Here is a 17,131-nt window from a genome sequence, read left to right on the forward strand (position 1 = left end):
CGCTGCCCCACGGTCCCGGGTGGGAGGCCGGGCTGTGTCCCTGCCATGGAAAAATATGAGGTGCTGCCCTCAACTCAAGCTCTGCCTGGCAATAAGCAGCATTGTGGGGGTGTCAGTGGTGCTGGAGGGGTCTGTGTGGGTTACATAGCCCTGAGGGGGGAGGTCTGTGACCAGGGGACATTTGGGACATGGTGTGGGTGGGTCAGAGTGGATCAAGTGGCACTGAAGGGGTTTATGAGGGGTCTGTGACCAGGATACCCTTGGGGACATGGTGTGAGTGGCTCTGAGTGGGTAAAGTGATGCTGGAGGGGTTTATGAGGGGTCCATGGCCCTGGGGATGGTGTGGGCACCCCTGGGAGCAGCACACAACCAAAGGAGGTGGGGATTGAGCGGCCCTGAGGTGTTCCATGGTCCTGGGGATGTTTTCAGCACAGGGAATGCCCTGAAGGGGAGGTGAGGGAAGGCCTGTGCTCTTCTCAGGAGCTGGGTGAAGGTGGGGGTGTCCAAGGTAGGGGTGTCCCAAAGCCTGTGCTCCTCTCAGGGGCTGGGTGAAGGTGTCCCCAGTCCTGCCCTGGGGAGCTGCAGGAGTTTTCTGTGTGGAAGGGTTTTTTTTTTTTTTGCCTCGGTTGTTCTGCCCTAGCTGAGCAGGTGCTCTGGGTGTGCCCTGTGCAGGTGCTGGAGCAGCTCCAGCCTGGGGCACTGGGCATGGTGCTGGTGGCTCAGCTGAGAACAGAGCAGGGTGCCCAGAAGAAATATGCAATAAAGCAGGTGAGCAGGTGGTTGCTACGAAAACAAGAGTGTGGCATGTTTGTTGTCTCCAGGGGCACGGTGATAGTAGCAAGAGAGACCCATGCTGGGCAGCTGAACTGCTGGATAAGAGCAGGCTTGCCTGTTACAGTGCTGCTTTTTGGGAAAATGGGAGATTCAGATCAGTTTTGTGGAATGTTGAGGCTCAAAGTGGGGAAAGGGCAGCAGCCTAGTGAGGTCCCCTCAGTGGTCTCAGCTCAGTGTAGAAACACTGTCTGTCACACACGTATTTTCAGCTCTGTTTTACCCATCTCCTGACACCAAAACTGCCCCAAACATGAGGGATTTGACCTGTCATTGAAAATTGATGTCATTTGCACCTTGCTAAAAGTGCTCTGGCTTGAAGTTCCCTGATGTTTCTGTTACAATATCAGCCCTGTCTTTTGTTTGGTGCAGGTTGAATGCATTGACCAACACCAAGCAAATGTGGCCTTGAAGGAGGTATTGGTGCAGTCTTTTCTTTACTACTTCACTTACAAAGACCAAAGTCTTGGTAGAACCAAGTCTTTTATCTGCAAGGATTAGCTGAGTAAATAAGTAAATCAGGTAGGACTATTTGTGGGGTGTGCTCTCTGCCCTCTGCTCGGGCTCAGGCCAGGGTTTTGTAGTAATTGTTGTTATTTATGGATATGTAAATTCAAATAGATAGCTCTTCTCAGAGGATAGTTCCTTCTCAGACTTTTTTTTTTTGTTTTGTGAAGCCAAAGGACAAAACTCATCCTTTTGGCCTTTAAGCTGAAGGAGAACCTTGGTCTCTTTGTAGTTTATTATTAATAACTCGATGTCTAGGTAACATATTTCATTATATGCTCATTTCTCAGAGTTGAACGTTTTTATTGTGAATTATTTTCTCCCTTTGTGGTACCCTTTTTATTTGATGCAAACTTTGTCATAATGCCTTGAGTAAGTAGCATCAGAAATTTTCTTAAAAGACCAAGAATGGTTTCAATAAAATAAATAAAATGTGGAATAGCACATGATGGATGAGTCTCCCAGTGCCCAGTATGCATGGCATCTGGAGTTGGAAAAGAAGGAGAATAAATGCCTGTGCAGATATTTTATCCTGGTCAGACCTTTCTGACCTCTTTCTGTACCAAATATTGCATTGCCAGTAAAACTTGTTCAACTTTTTCTGTTGAAATAAATATTGAATTACATCTATTAAAATAAATGCAGTTGTGCCATTTGGGAGCCTGGCTCTTTTTAGCTTTTTTCTTTTGTGCCTGCACAGCCGCAAACACAACTACAGGAGAGTGACCTGAATTCTTTTTATCTTCCACATAATCAGCAAATTTGCTGAAGCGGTGAGGATTTGTTAGAGCCCTGCACAGAAACCACCTTCAAGGAGATAAAAATATCTCCTGCCATTGTATTTGCTGAGGTTCAAGCTTGCATGGAGGTTACAGGAAATAATAGCTGCACTTGAAAAATCACCCTGACTTAGATTCTAAGAAATGTTTTCAGGTTAGGATGTTAGGAACTGAAGAAGGGGGTGGTTCACACATCATCTCCCTGTGGATCAGTTTATATCTCTGTTTATATCTCACAAGGCTGTTGCAGTGCTGGGTGAAATATTTTCCTTCTTTCCACATTTGTGTATGCAAGTATTTAACAGAGCTGGCACTTTGGAAGAGTTTGATCAGAAATGTGGCATGAACAAGGGAGGAACTGGCTTTGGGTGTTATTTAAGGTCCTGTTAAAGGGAAGGACTGTGTAGCTATAGAAAGCTGTCTCTATTTTATCTTTTTCTGTGCAGGCAATGGATTTGCTAAAACTCTGCCATGTTAACATCTGTACTTACAAAGAATTGTTCCTGACTTGGAATAATGAGGTGAGAATGGAACAGGATCAGTTCAAGTGGAATGTGTGGCTGATGTTCTAGGCACACGAGCCTGTTCACAGATTTAAATTTGGGATCATTGGGGTGAGATGCTAAAAAATAAGGTTTTTTTATTTGAAACAATCCTGATTTTTTTTTTTTTTTTGGCTCCTGAATACACACACTAAAAAGCTGTGAATATGTATGGATTGGAGTCCATCACATGGCAGACTCCAGATTCTGATGGGAATTAGTGTGCAATTCTGATTTTCATGCCTGCATGAAAACCATTCTATAGGGGACCACAAGAAGCTGAAAGCCCTGATTTACTTATTGGCAGATTTTCTTCAGTGCTTGGACAGAACCTTTGATGATTTTATGGATGTATTATTTGATTTGAATCATCCCATACAGCTTCAGATAAGATGCTTGATAGTGGTGGTTTGTTTTATTTGCCAAAACAATAAGCATGCTGTATTTTACATGAAAGAAATTAAATGTTGTCTCTTCTGTGAGAGAAAAATCATCTCAGAACCCTTTTGTACTATGAACATCACACCCACCAGTTTGGTTTGTCTCTGTTACCTGCAAACAATTCAGGAATTTTGGTGCAATGTTTTATTGCAGGTCTCATCTCTGTTCCTCTGCCTGGTAATGCAGCACTCAGGCCAAGGAGATCTCTCAGCTCTAATCAGGGAAAAGAGGCAGAAGTCAGAAAAGATATCAAACATGGTAAAAAGTACAGAAGAGGCACCTGTTTGAACTGAGAGACTTGTTGCTTTTATGGTATTCCTTCTTTCTGAAAATCCTCCCTAAAGCCTTCAAAGCACAGGAGGGTGGTTTTCAAAACTCACTTCTGAAAGATATTTGAAAGTTCCTCTGTTTGTGTTACACTTTCATGTCTGTTTCCCTCCACAGGTGGTTCAGAAGTTCCTGGGACAGATGGTGGATGCTTTGTTTTACATACACAAACAAAATATTTGGCACAGGTGAGCAGAAATCTCATTTTCTTTGACAGGCTCCTGTTCTTTGCAATGTTGGTTCAGCAGTGCTCAGAGCCAGGGAATTTTACTCTTCCAAAAGGAGAAGTAGGGGGTAGAAGTTCCAGACTTTAGATTGGTTTTTTTTTTTCACTTCTGAAGTTACCTATTTCCTGAGTTTTGTCTGGAGTACTCATTTGATTGAAGTATTATCTCCTGGGGTTTTTGGGGTTTTTTTGGCTATTTAAAAAATTGTCCATCTCTTTAAATGGTCACATTTTGGTGGCCATGATGGACAAAGTTTGTGTATCTGAACAAGAGAGAACCCTTGCATTCCATGCTCAGATCATTTTGTGTCCCAAGCACAATTTTAAAGTATTTAGAGAGGAAAATAATTGTTTTTTGGTTGATTATCACTTGTATATTAAAAAAAAAAAAAAACAAAAACAAAACACAACAAAACACAAACAAAAAATGTCCAAACCAATTCCCCACCCCCATAAAACCCCAAACCAAACCTTCTGAGGGCTAAAGATGCAGGGAATTTGTAATTATATGTGATTAGACTCTAATTTCACAGGCTGACAGAAATATTTGTGTTGCAGAAATCTGAAGCCATCAAACATCCTGGTGACTGGTGAACCATCCTTTATGCTGAGTGACTTCAGCACTGAAACACTGATGAGTGATGAGCTGAAATGGAAAATCAGAGTGGAAGAAGGTAGACATTTGTTTTGGTATTTTTTCCTTTCCTACTGTATTTTTATAAGATTTCAGTTGTGGTGGATATTTTTAGTCCTCAGAGAAAAATTAGGAAAGAGGAGGAAGTTATCTTCCCTCTCCTTTCTCTGCATTAAGCTATTTGCCTTCTAAATAGGATTTTCATAGGCACTTGTCTGCAGCATTAATTGTGTTCACAAGTGAAAAATGTAGATATGTGTGTGAGTTTCTGCAATCAATACACTTGGAATCCTTTTTAGCTTTGTCCTCAGGAATATCTTAGAGAAATATTCATTAGTTACAGTGTTTTGTAGTTTTTGGAAGCACAATGTCAGCAATGTCACCATATGATTCCTGTTTCTACAGAAAGCAAGTCTTGGATGGCTCCAGAAACATTTGGGTTTTCTTTCACTGAGAAATCTGACATCTGGTCCCTGGGCTGTGTCCTCCTTGATATGATGAGCTGCTTTGTTCTGAATGTGTGTAAGAATGATTTATTAGGGATTTAAAGGGTCCTGGGCTCATCAGGAGATCTGAGTGTGTGGGGCTCTCTGGCACTGTGCTCTTCCCAGGCAGAAGAGATAAAATCCTTACTGCAGGGAATCAGAGGGGACAGCAGCTGCCTTGAGAGAGTCCTGACCCTGATGCAGGATGGAGAAAGAAACTATTTGCCTTTCTTTCCACTTTTATTGATGATGCTGCAGATTGAGCCCAGCATGAGGCCCACAGCAAGGTGAGTTCTGGCTGCCTTCCCTTGATTTATTTTGTCCTAAACCCCTCCTACTTCCACAAATTAGGAATGTTCACTGCTGTTGGAAAGGGTTAACATTGCTTATCCTCCTGCCTCAACAAATTGAATTATTGAAGACTTGATGTTCCTTCAGAGTGGACACTGAGATGCACAGGTGTCCCTTTTTGCAGTTATGTCATAAATTCATGTTATACACAATTTTATGAGTCTGAACTTGACACCTAAGCATGGCTTGTGCAATGTGAGCTCTTTCTTGAGCTGTTTGGAAGTAAATTGTTTAAGTTCTGTCAAAAATAATCTAGTCTAGAAGTAATATTAGGGGTTTTTTATATCAAAATGAAACAATGTCTGTAGATTTCTTTCTTTTCCAACTTACCAGTCCTAACTCACTGGTGCTGCTTTTGTCTCTCAAAATTCCAGGGATCTGGTCACTGATCCATTTGTTGGGAAATGCCTGACTTTTGCTGGGGACATCTCAATAAAACTGAAGAAGTCTCTGCCTCCCACAATAAGAGATGAGCTCTTGCAGGGAGGAGTTGAAAGTGTTCTAGGTAATAAGGAGAATAAGATTAATGTAAAGGTGATTTTCACAGGAAATAGACCCTTTTAGTCAGGATGTCTTCTGATTGGGAATAAATTCTTGGCCACTCATTTTACCTGCAATAGAATGGGATATTCTTTGGTGGAGCAAGGATCACTATGCAACTTTTCCTCTAAATTCCTAAGGTTCTCAGCCATTCCTACTACAAAAGTTAAACAGGGTCAGAGGTCATTCCACAGAAAATTTGGGAGCTCCACTTATTTTGTTTGCATTGTAACATGTTTGCTGATTCATGCCACAAGGGATCTGCTCCATTATTTTCCTTCTGTAAGGAAGTAAGGAAGCTGTTATTTTAATCTGAAAAGTCTTTTGGAATAATGCATTTAAAGCTCCTATCCCTGCTGATTTAATATTCCAACAGGTTCCCAAAAATATATATATATATATATATATATATAGTGAATCACAACACTTGGTAATATTGAAATGTTTAATGAGTTGGGGGGAAAACTCTCTTTTCATCAATCCCAAATTTCATTATTTTCATTCATATGAATTCACATCTTGCACAAAACAGAGACAATCTGAGTGCTTTGTGCAAGTGTTTGTGTGGAATGGTTGGAAGAATTTCCTTGGTTTCTCAGCATTCATGCAGGCTTCCTGGGATGTTGAAGAAGTCCAGGCTGAAGGCATTCAATACCTTGCCAGCTTTGTAGAGGATAAAACTGGTAAGGCACTATTTGATCTATTTATTTATTTATTCTGCTCCTTCCTTACATTTTGAGATAATAGGAAGAGGAAAACATTTCTAATGCCCATAAATGAGAATGAAATTGCTCTCTTCCTATTTCTGCAGGCCAGTAGTGATGGGATTGTGGTAGTACTTGTTCTGTACATGCTTTTGTTAACCAGCAGAGGGGTTTTACTGGATAATAAAAATGGGCACTGGGGGAAAAAACCCCTGTGATATTTGAATTGGCAACAAACTGACATTTGAGGAAGGTAATTTCCACAAGCCCTGGAATGATCTGGGGGTAATTCCTGAGGCTGCAAGGCTGGCAGAGCAAAAGGAAGCTCCACGTGGCTAATTCCTGTGTCTGTGAAGCTCTGAGGGTGACAGCTGTGTATTTTCTCCCAGAAGCTGCACATTTTTCAAAAGAAGCTTTCAGATCAAGGTTCATAATTCAAAGCACTGTGTTAAATCAGTTATAAAATGCTCTGCCCTTTGACAGCACTTGAATGCTGGCACTGGCTTATGATGTTAAAACTCAGGGTTTTTCTTAGCTTTAATTGATAGGAGACATTTCCCACACAGATTAAAACAATTCACTCTGTTTTGTTCTCTTTGATTCAAGAGCTTTTCTCAAAGAATTTTTTTCCCTACAGCATTCCCCTATCTGCTAACATGCACAGAAGTGATCACTCTTGCCATGAAGGTTCACACAGATTCTCTGGATTTACAAGTAGAAGGCTGCACTTTATTGCTTGAAATTCTTAGTCAAGGTACAATTAAGATTTCCTCCTTCTGCTGGGTCTTGTAAAGATTACTGAACCCATTACCTGCTCAATTAACAATCTTAGGGGATGAATTTAAAGAACTAAAGGAATTGAAGCAGCTTTCTGAATTCTCATGGCCTTCCTTCAGGACTGGCACACAGCAATTCTGTGCTAAGAGTTAATTTTAAATATAGGTTCTAATCTTGTCCAACCAAGTTTTCATGTCATGTGGAGTGTTGCTAGAGGGCATAAATAAGACTCTTGTTGTTTTGGTGTTTACATTTTAAACCATAAAAGTGGTTTTGGGTCTCTTGTGTGGTCCCTGCTGTTGCTTTCATGGCAATTTACCCCAAAACCGCCTGATGATAGGAGCTTAAAAATGCTAAGAATTGAGTTTCAGAAAATTAATGTTTAAAGTTTAGCTTATTTTATGTGAAGAAATGCTGCTAATTGAGTATTTTGCTATGCTGATTGCAGGTCAGGGGGTTCAGATTTCATTCAAAACCACTGAAATCTTTGTTCTATTCCAATGTTGGTGGTGACAGCTCTGAAACAGGGGGTGATGATGGCCCTGGATGAGAGTGTGGCCAGCTGCCTGTTACACACAGTGAGGAAACATTCTGAAAATGAAGAATTCCTTTCAATGCTCTGCACATTATTGATGATGGTTTCAGCCAGTGGTGGGTCACCTTGCTCATTCTTTGGGGAATCTTAATATTTTTTTACTTTTTGAAACAAATCCAAGATATAATGCAGAACTTGTGATTTCACTGAGAGGTGTGGATGTCTGTGGGTAATTATTAATTTCATAGTGGTAATATTGGTAAGATTGAGCAGATAATGATAACAACCCTGAAAGTTTAAGATACAATGCTGAGGCTTCAGAGATTTACTCTAAAAGATACAATTCTGTATTTCCTCTTGGTTTGGAAACAAGTAAAAACTCTGCAAATAGTAGTGCTTGAGAAAATGAGGGCACAGAACCTGAATTCTATTTTGGACTCTGCTGTGATGAATTGAAACCATTCTCCCTAACTTCTCTGCTTTGTTCTCTTTTCTTCTGAACTTGTAATTGCTAAATATTTATAATATTTTTAGTTGTTTTCAGTGTCAGTTCAACAGTCATCAAAGATGTTTTTAGAAATGGTTACAGTAGGATTTAGCAGCAAGGGAGAAATCTTCAAAATAATGATTACAAAGAATCATGTCTAAGGCCAAACTATTTCTACCCAGCGTTTCCTAATTCTGAAGCTTAGTTTGAATCATTAAAATGGAAACAGGTAAAAAATTGTAATTTACACCCTCTCAGTTCCTTTCGTGCTCTGTGAACTCCCAGTCTGTGAGGAAGAAGGATGGCCAGGCATGCATTTGAAAGGATCAGATGTGTTAAGTGGATCTTGTTAAAGAATTCGGTCTGTTCTCTTGCTTCCTTTTGTCCAGCTGATGGGCTCATGTTACGTCTCTGTTATCTCAGTTTAAACACGTTAGTGCTGCCTGTTTCCAGGCCAGTGAGTGGGTCAGAAATACCAGATTCTATAGAATTTCTGTGGTTTTCAGAAGTAGCTGCAGAGAACTTAAGGAAAGTTGGAATCATTCCAGACCTTCTGTCAATTTTGAGACGTTTTCTTCATAATGACAAGATCTGCTTCTCTTGCTGTGCTGTTCTCTGGAGTTTGGCTGTGAGTGGTGAGTAAAACACAGGAGTATTGTGCCTGCACTCATGTGATTGAAGGGCAGCAGGTATTGAGCCTAATTGGGTTCAGACATTCCTGTCGCTGGGATTGGATTTTCTCCCATTCTTGTTCCGGGGAAATAGGATGAGATGATCTTTAAGATTCCTTCCAACCCAAACCAATCTGATTTTGTGATTCTGGAGAGTTGTTTCCACAGCACTGCTACCATCACTTCATGATCCAGAGTTAGATAAAAACAAAAATTAATGTGGAGTTTTTTAGCAGCCCTTTATGTGATAAAGTGTCAAACTTGAGCCGTTCAGGCCAAGATGTGACCTGTTTTCATATTTACTGATTTGTTTGTGATGTGTTCTTGTGGAGGTGTGTGGTGTTCTGATCATCATGCAAGGCTGGAAGCACAGCTTGTGCACAGTTTCACCTGGTGTGTTTTATTCCCTCTGTGCAGCAAATTACCCATTGGATTTATGGGACAGCTGAATTTCCATCCTGCAGCCTGGATACTGTCAAAACTGTGGTTATTTCTGGAGGCTTCTTGCTGTGATCCCTATGCATAATTTAAATGACAAAGAACACTACTTCCTGCAGAAGTTCAGCTTTCTCCAATAAACAGAATTATTTATTAGTTCTGTAGCACTTGGTTTGGTTCTGTACATTTTTGATTCCTTCCCTCTGCTGCCCTCCAGACTAAAACAATGTTGCATTATTCCAATGCCAGCACCCATTAAGGTTTTACTCATATAATTTGACATACAATGATAACATTACTTCATTAAATAACTCTGCCTGGTGCATTTCCTTTCTGCTAAGGTAATTCAGAGGATAATGCAGACCAAGCAGTGCTGGCAAGTGCTCTCCCTGTCACCTCAGCAGTGCTTCAGGAGCACCTCCACAATGGAGTCGTTGCAGAGTCTGCCTGCTCAGCTCTGTGGGCACTGGCACTCCAAGGTGTGTGATCCCAGTTTCCCTGTTGTCCCTTGGGCATGGAAAAGGCTGGGATGTCCATGTGTCAGTGGTGACACTGCAATCCAGGCTGCTGGGCTGGAGAGGCTCTGCAGATGGCAGCAGAGTGAGGAACTTGCATCCTCTCTGGGTTGCTCTTCCCTGCACTCGCTCTGTGGCTCCCTAATGAAGCCATTTTTGATGAGCTGTAGCAATTAAATCACCAGATACTGCTAATAGGGAGTCCACTGGTGGACAGCTAATTTGCTTGGTTGATTTGGAACAGTATTTCATGTTAAAAAAGAAATAATCTTTCACTATCATTTGCACTGGGGAACCCATCCTTGCAGTACTACTTTGTCTTATTTCTTCCTCATGCAACAATATTGTCACATTTACCTATTGCCTGCCCTTGTGCCATCATTCCACTGGGAAAAGCTGAGCAAAACACTCTCAGCAATCTCATTTCTATTCCCCATTAGCAGAATAAGTTGAGTATTCAGGACTCTTTATTCTTCTGGCCTGAAGGATACTGAAATTTTGGGGTTTTTTGTGTGTTTTGTTTTTTTCTTTAAAGGTTGCTTAGCTGACAGTGACTATGAGCCCACAGCAGCACTTCTGCTGGATGCACTCAGGATGAACCCAGAAAGAGCAAGGCTGGTGCAGAATGGCTGCCTGGCTTTAGCCAGCCTTGTGAGGCTCTCAGGTAACATTCAGCAGTTCTGCTTTAATCCATTACCAATCAGCTCCATCAACATGAAAACAATCATTAAAATCATTTCTGCCCTGCATGACAGTGTCAGCTGCATATCTGACCCTGAAGATATCTTCTACTTGTACAGAATTATGTTTCAGAATAGTTGTTAGGAGGACTGAAAATAATGGGCACAACTTGCTGCAAACGTGCCATGAGCCAGCTGCTGAGGGGATGGGAAGCAGATGCTGCAGTCTGCAGCTCCAGCAGTGTTTGTCTTCCTTGCAGAAACTGCAGCTTTGGCAATTCTGCTGGACTCAAAGGGCAGTGGAACAGAGCTGATCAAAGAGGAATATCACCTTCATTCCCACCAGCCAGGGGTGGCAGAGGCTCTGTGCCTGCTGATGAACAAGATGGTTCAGTATGGTGAGATGGCTGCTGCTGCCACTTGTTGAGTGTCCTCCTCTCTCCCAGCCCCAAAATCAGTAAAACCACAACAGCAGCTCTCAGGGACATGTTAGCTGCTCTCAGGAAAGACTTTATGTCTGAGAAAATTGCATTCATCCTCCTGAGAATTCACTCCACTTGTTCCAAACAAATACCACTCTGATGGTAAAACATTTTAACTTCATTTTCTCTTGCCTCCTCCTTGTGTAGCTCTGTCCTTTCCCTGTGCTCCTTCAGCTCTTGCTCCACTGGCAGTTGTGCTGTAATCATAAATTTTCTTGTTCATTGGCACTGCAGATGACGTTATGCTGAATATGAGGTCCCAGAAAATGGAAAAGCTGCTGTCTGAAATAAAACTCCAGTTTCCATTTAGCACGGTATGGAGAAGTCTCTGTGATAATAAAATAAATCAGTATATTATTTCTGGTGAGGGATTTGATCATAGTGCAGAAATTTAGAGAATTAGCTGCATGTGGAGTGAAGAGTGAGTTTGGAAGCATAGTTCTAATTACTGAGAACAAATGGTTGAAATTTGTTTTTCTTGTTGTCGTTAATACCAAAATTAAAAAAAATGTTCGGGTCTCTTGCAACATTACATTAATTTATTACAGTCCTCATGTTAAACCAGGCTGAAGTTTACAGGAATAAAGCCATAAGTATATTACATCCAATTTATTTTTGGTTTGGAAATGGCATTGTTAACAAATAAAAAAAAAAAAAAAAAAAAAAAAACTCCAACAAAATATTTCTGACAGTTTGTGGAAAAATTTAACTTACATTGAATTTCACCAAGTAGTCACTGAAAAAAAAAAAAAGAAACCAGCAAAGTTATCAGAGCTATTTAATGTGTTACACTAATATTTCTTCTGCAAGGGCTTGCTGGCAAGAAACCAATAATTAGGTTTGTTCATCAAGCCAATAAAACTGGCTAGTCTTAATTCTGCTGATTTTAGTTATGTATTTACAGAATTGTTTTCAAAGACAGTCACAAACTGTTCATTGCCTGCACCCCTAAAATGAACACTGCAGCCACAAGGTAGCACAGAAAAAAATAATCACAGATGGGGAGAAGCTCCCTCTCCTGTTGTAACAGCAGCCACTTCAAAGACCTGTGTTAGACACATTGTTTTTATTAATAAATGAATACAAAAATAAGTAGAGCAACAAGGTAATCTTCTGTCTGACAATTCTCATGGTTCCCTTCAGGACATTCAGACCCTGGTGGATGCAACACTTTCGAAACTGAGGAAGGAAAAATGCTTTGTCTGAGAACAAGACTTGGCTACTGCTGGATACAAAAGCCTGGATCCTCCAGAAGAGGATTCTTCTCACCAGAAAAAAAGAATACTGGGCTATTAATAATATACAAACAGGTATTTATTGATGGTTTGGGTACCACAACTGTGTAACTAACAGCAATAATTAAGAATTCACCTTGCAGTAGACCTCACTTTGTGGGCCTCAACATACTTGAAATAAAGATTTGAATCCCTGGAGTTTTGACAAAGCAATGACAGTTTCTTCCTTCTTCTATCATAATTTAATTGTTTTAGCTTATTCAGTGTCTATTTCTGTTGAAGAAATTTAACTGATGAAGTTCTTCCCAACTGCAGGCATTTAGGCATTTGTTACAAAGGTTGTTTGAGCACAGTAGCAGGCATCAGGCACAGGGAAACCAGCAGCATTCCTGTACTTCCAGGTTATTGTAGCATTGTCTTTGGATTGATTTTATCAAGTAGCTGCTGTCAGTTCTGACTTATCTCCAAATTTGGAATGTGACATCAAACCAGCAAATGCTGCAGATGAAAGATTCTGCCCTGTGTTTTTTAAGTTTTATAATTTTTCTTGTTAGCTTTGTTCTTAACAGCAGCTTCCCACTTCTTTTTCTCCAGGGTGTAAAGTCTCATAGCTGCTTGTGCATCCTGGATCTGAGAGAGAACAGACCAGACAAGGATGTGAGATAATAAACAGCTAAATCTTCCATCATTTTCATACATCCTTCCAATTAACATTTCATGATCTCTTTTTACATGTAGGCTCAGTGCCAAGGGAAAGGGATAAATGGTGTATTTAGAGTCCAGGGCCCACCACAAGGCTGTGTATTTCTGATTGTTACTTGGAAAGTCTTAAAGAGAATTTTGTCATTGATACAGTATCTGTGAGCTCCCCTCCCAGTTTTGCTTCCCCAGTTCATTCCTCTTTTCCATCCTCCTGCCCACTGAAATAAAGGATCTGCTGAGGTTCAGGTGTAGCCTCTCCCACCGTTTACCAATCCTGCCACAGTGCACAATGCTGCTTTAGGTTAAGCAGATCTTGATCACTGCCTTTCCCCCTGGGAATTTTAACAAGAATTCAGAGTTAAGAAGTGACTTGTGCAGAAGTTGTTTATGAAATGAATGAACAGTGAGCAAGCTGAGATGACAATCTCACTGCTGCTGCAGTCCAAGCAGAACTTGCTGAGTTCCACTGGGATGAAGGCACAGCACTGGGGACTGAACCAGGAGCCAGAGCTGCCTGTTCTGAGCAGGTACCTACCGAGCAGTGCTCTGCTGTCTGCACCTGGACATTGAGCAGCTTCTCACAGAGCAGCTTCAGGGATGGCCTGGAACTCTGGGGACAGAACAGATCATAAACCATGCTGTCTCACAGGACTCGAAATAACAGAGATGGGTGTTATATAAAAATATGGTCCTCAAAGAATAGCATATCTTAGTCTCTGCTGGTGAAATACCAGGAATAATTAATGAATTAGGAGATTTGAGTGTGCATAGGTAGGAAAGAAGGAACAGGGTGAGGTAAAAGCAAGCACAGGAGTGAGTCAGCAGCTCTGGAGTCTGTTAATTGAGCACCTTCCCAGCAGTCTCTTACCTCAACTCTCTGTTTGAAAGGTTTGTATCTCTGTGTGTCCCTGATCTTCTTGTGAGGGTGATCAAGAAGTAGGACCTAGAAAAAATGACATTTTCAGTCTATAATGTGTTATTGCATGAAACTTTACAGAGCTGAATGTGCAGCTGCTCATTGTTTCTTCCCATCCATTGTAAGAGACACTTAAAAGCCACGAAAGGACAAGACCCAGGGCTGGGCAGGGCTGCATTCAGGAGGTCTCCAGGAGCTCCGATGTGTTCCTTTGATCCAGAATGATGGATCAGAAACTCCATTTTCAGTGTCCCTTGATCCAGAATGATGTATCAGAAAGTTCATGTTCAGTGTACCTTTAGGTCATTCCGTAGGGCGTGTCCAACTAAAATCCTTCCCTGCAGGATCTCAGCCACCTCCTTCTGAACCGTTTTAAAGTCTTCACCTAAAAATGCCACACAAGGAAACACTTTCCATGAGCAACCATTGCATCTTTTCTGGGAAGTAACTGATTCCTGGGACTGTTATTATTGTACAGTACACTGAATCTCTGCTTGCTAGAGCATAGAGAATTCCATAATGAGAAAAGAAATTTATTTTTTTTATACTATGTTCCACCAATTAATTCCTTCAAGGGTATAGAGAACTCTATAAAGAGCACAGCATGAAAAGAACATGATTTTTTTTTACACCATATTCCACCAGTTAATTCTTTCAAAGGTGTTAGTGATCACTGTATAAAAACACTTCTTCCCACAGTTTTTCTTAGCATTAAGTTAAATCAAATCTCAGCACTTTGTTTTCCCAAATTAGGTCTCAAACTGTTCCAAGCTCAGCCAATGAGGCTTCTGTGACAACCCACTGAACTCTCCCTCTTTGGGGGGACCCCTGGTACCTGAGTTTATGTTCTGAGGCCGGATGCCACTGACAGCTGTCCTGTAGTCTGTCACCTTCTCCGTGGGCTTGACATACTTGTCATAAACACACTTGCCAAACTGGTTGACGATGGACACCCGAGCCAGGATGCTGTCCTCGCCCTTGGGGCCCACCCCCACCATCTCACAGTCCATGGCCACGGCCCTGGTCAGCCTGGAAGGCAAAGGGACACCTTGGGGACACCTCTGCAGGAGCTGACAAGGGTCACACCTTGATGTGAGCAGGGCAAAGCCTGGCAGCAGAGGCAGGGAGATGTCAGCTCCCTGTGCAGGTCAGTTATCAGAAGCCAGTCTGATAGCTCTGATATTATTGTTATTGTTTAATTGAAGGGATGGAACTACAGATAAATACAAATAAACATTAGTCTCAGAGGCTGTGAGATTTAGGAGAGTAAGTAATCAGTTATGGCTAAAGAGTAGTTATAAATTCTTTGTTACAAGACAATATATAACTTTCTAATCTAACAGACAGTTGCTACAAAGTTTATTTTACTTTTCTATTGCTTATTTCTACTGCACTGTGTACACTTTTATCTAATGGGCTATTATGTACATGTACACAGATGTTTCTGTTATAACTTCTAAACTCTTAGCTTACTCTGTACAATTACACCCTGACATTATAAACCCTTCACTATTTTATTAATACAGTTTTTTACTTACTTAAGGTATACTCTTACTTACAACTGTAGAAACATGAGTTTATGATTTTTCTGCTTAATGTCTGTGTACTTTATTTTTACATCAATCTAAGCTGCTTCTAAGGTTGCAGATCAAACCTTTCACTGTCTCTGGAAGTTTCTATCTTCCCATTCCTCACACTCTCATTCCATCCTTCCCCCTGCAATGTCACTCACCCATCAAAAGCCTTTTCCTTAACCAGCACCTGCTCCACAGACTGGCATTGCTCTGTTTCAAGCCCCAGGTTCCTTCTGGCAATTTTTGCTGCTTCAGGTCCTAGTGCTGCTTCAATATCTTTGGGATCAACATCATCAAACCAGATGTCAGCCCTAGGAAGAACAGATTTAATTACATTTAACACTCTCAAAGCAATCTGGTATCTGTTGTACAAAAAGTATGTTTACTTTTAAAACCAAGAGATAAACCCTGTGAAAATTAAGTCTATGACTGGCACCTCTGCAGTTTTCTTGCTGTGTCTGAGGAGTTGGGGCAAAATGTTCCTTACTTCTTTCAGAATTTAGTCTGGAAAAGTGCAGCTGTTTGGAATGTACCTCTCTGTGCTCCTCCCCAAATAAATATTCACATCCAGGGCTGCTGCCTGAAATACTCACTCTTTGGGCTGCTGCTCCACGTGTTCCTCAGCTTTCCTCCTCTTGTGTTTCAGCTCATCCTTCTCCTTCACAACAATGCCATTTTCCTTTTTTTCTTTGCTGCCTTTCCCATTGCTTTTGGTGCCATTTAAGTTCTTATTTGCTGTAACCCCCTTGGATTCTGGCTTGGCCAAAGGAGGACAGGCTTTAGCAGCACCATTGTCCATTTTATTTGTGGATTTGGCCTTTACCACATTCCCATTCCCATTGACTGCTGGGACTTCTGGGCTTTTGGCTGCTTTGAGTGGCTGCTTCTTTTTGGTGTCTGTTTGACCCGTGGAGATGGGCTTCTTGGAGTTATTTGCCTTTTGTTTCAGCAGCTAAAATGACATTAAACAAAAAACAAAACAAAACAAAAATAAAAAGATAAAGAGCCTGGAAAAGAGAAGGCTTTAGAGCAACCTAATTGTGTCCTTCCAGTACCTAAAAGAAGCCTTCAGGAAAGGGGGAGAGGGACTATTGACAAGACCCTGGAGTGACAGGACAAAGAGAATGACTTCAAGCACTGTTAGATGGATTTTGGGAAGAAATTCTTCTCAGTGAGAGTGGGGAGGCGCTGGCACAGGGTGCCCAGAGCAGCTGAGGCTGTCCCTGGATCCCTGCAGTGCCCAAGGGGGCCGGGCTGGACATTGGGGTTTGCTGGGACAGTGGGAGGTGTCCCTGCCCCGCGGAGCTGCATTCAGGCACTGCCAGCACGGCCCCCCCGCTTCCCTGTCCCAGCTCCCCGGGGCTGTCCCCACCGCATCCCCCGGTCCCCCTCACCTCCTGCAGCGCCTTCCAGTTGGAGGAGAACTCCTGCGGGTTGCGGGGGGGACCCACAGCCGCCATGCCGGGGCCTTTGGAGGCGGCCGCCGCTTCCCCGAGGGCCTTCCTCTTCTTCCTCTTCTTCTTGCTCTTCCCGCGGGCCACGCCGCTCGGCCCCGCCGCCTGCGGCTCCGCTGGGCTCTGCTTGGCCATGGGGGCCTCAGCGGGGTGGGACCGGGACCGGGACCGGGACCGAGACCGAGACCGAGACCGGGAGCGGGATCAGGGGACAGCGAGTCCCACCCGGGCCGGCGCTACCGCAGGGGGACCGGCACAGCGCCGCACCGCCCCGCCGGGAAACGCCGGCCCGCGCTTG

At 42.3% G+C, this 17,131-nt stretch overlaps 2 protein-coding genes across 2 annotated transcripts; one reads left to right on the plus strand and one right to left on the minus strand.

The window, feature by feature from the left end:
* The first annotated feature begins 45 nt into the window (after positions 1 to 45).
* Positions 46 to 12,400, plus strand: STKLD1 (serine/threonine kinase like domain containing 1). Its single transcript, XM_066562760.1, has 19 exons — positions 46 to 60; positions 673 to 768; positions 1,204 to 1,248; positions 2,564 to 2,638; positions 3,254 to 3,358; positions 3,545 to 3,615; positions 4,212 to 4,327; positions 4,693 to 4,805; positions 4,899 to 5,059; positions 5,498 to 5,628; positions 6,263 to 6,346; positions 7,005 to 7,121; positions 7,661 to 7,795; positions 8,673 to 8,801; positions 9,617 to 9,754; positions 10,326 to 10,454; positions 10,731 to 10,868; positions 11,187 to 11,266; positions 12,096 to 12,400. The coding sequence occupies exons 1-19, from the start codon at positions 46 to 48 to the stop codon at positions 12,156 to 12,158; spliced, it is 1,941 nt and encodes a 646-aa protein (XP_066418857.1). The 3' UTR covers positions 12,159 to 12,400.
* Positions 12,004 to 17,108, minus strand: REXO4 (REX4 homolog, 3'-5' exonuclease). Its single transcript, XM_066562761.1, has 8 exons — positions 16,774 to 17,108; positions 15,973 to 16,331; positions 15,538 to 15,690; positions 14,641 to 14,834; positions 14,102 to 14,190; positions 13,758 to 13,832; positions 13,425 to 13,499; positions 12,004 to 12,817 (listed from the first exon to the last, which is right to left on the minus strand). The coding sequence occupies exons 1-8, from the start codon at positions 16,966 to 16,968 to the stop codon at positions 12,716 to 12,718; spliced, it is 1,242 nt and encodes a 413-aa protein (XP_066418858.1). The 5' UTR covers positions 16,969 to 17,108; the 3' UTR covers positions 12,004 to 12,715.
* Positions 17,109 to 17,131: the final 23 nt, after the last annotated feature.

The sequence above is a fragment of the Molothrus aeneus genome, chromosome 19 (assembly GCF_037042795.1).
Source record: "Molothrus aeneus isolate 106 chromosome 19, BPBGC_Maene_1.0, whole genome shotgun sequence".
Taxonomy (NCBI): Eukaryota; Metazoa; Chordata; class Aves; order Passeriformes; family Icteridae; genus Molothrus; species Molothrus aeneus.

Excerpts from the sequence above, each read along its gene's own strand:
- STKLD1 (XM_066562760.1), top strand. Across the intron at positions 1,249-2,563 it reads CAAATGTGGCCTTGAAGGAG|GCAATGGATTTGCTAAAACT; the intron begins GTATTGGTGCAG and ends TTTTCTGTGCAG. Across the intron at positions 6,347-7,004 it reads CTTTGTAGAGGATAAAACTG|CATTCCCCTATCTGCTAACA; the intron begins GTAAGGCACTAT and ends TTTTCCCTACAG.
- REXO4 (XM_066562761.1), bottom strand. The coding sequence starts at position 16,968 with ATGGCCAAGCAGAGCCCAGCGGAGCCGCAGGCGGCGGGGCCGAGCGGC. Across the intron at positions 16,332-16,773 it reads ACTGGAAGGCGCTGCAGGAG|CTGCTGAAACAAAAGGCAAA; the intron begins GTGAGGGGGACC and ends ATGTCATTTTAG. Across the intron at positions 15,691-15,972 it reads GTGGAGCAGCAGCCCAAAGA|GGCTGACATCTGGTTTGATG; the intron begins GTGAGTATTTCA and ends TGTTCTTCCTAG.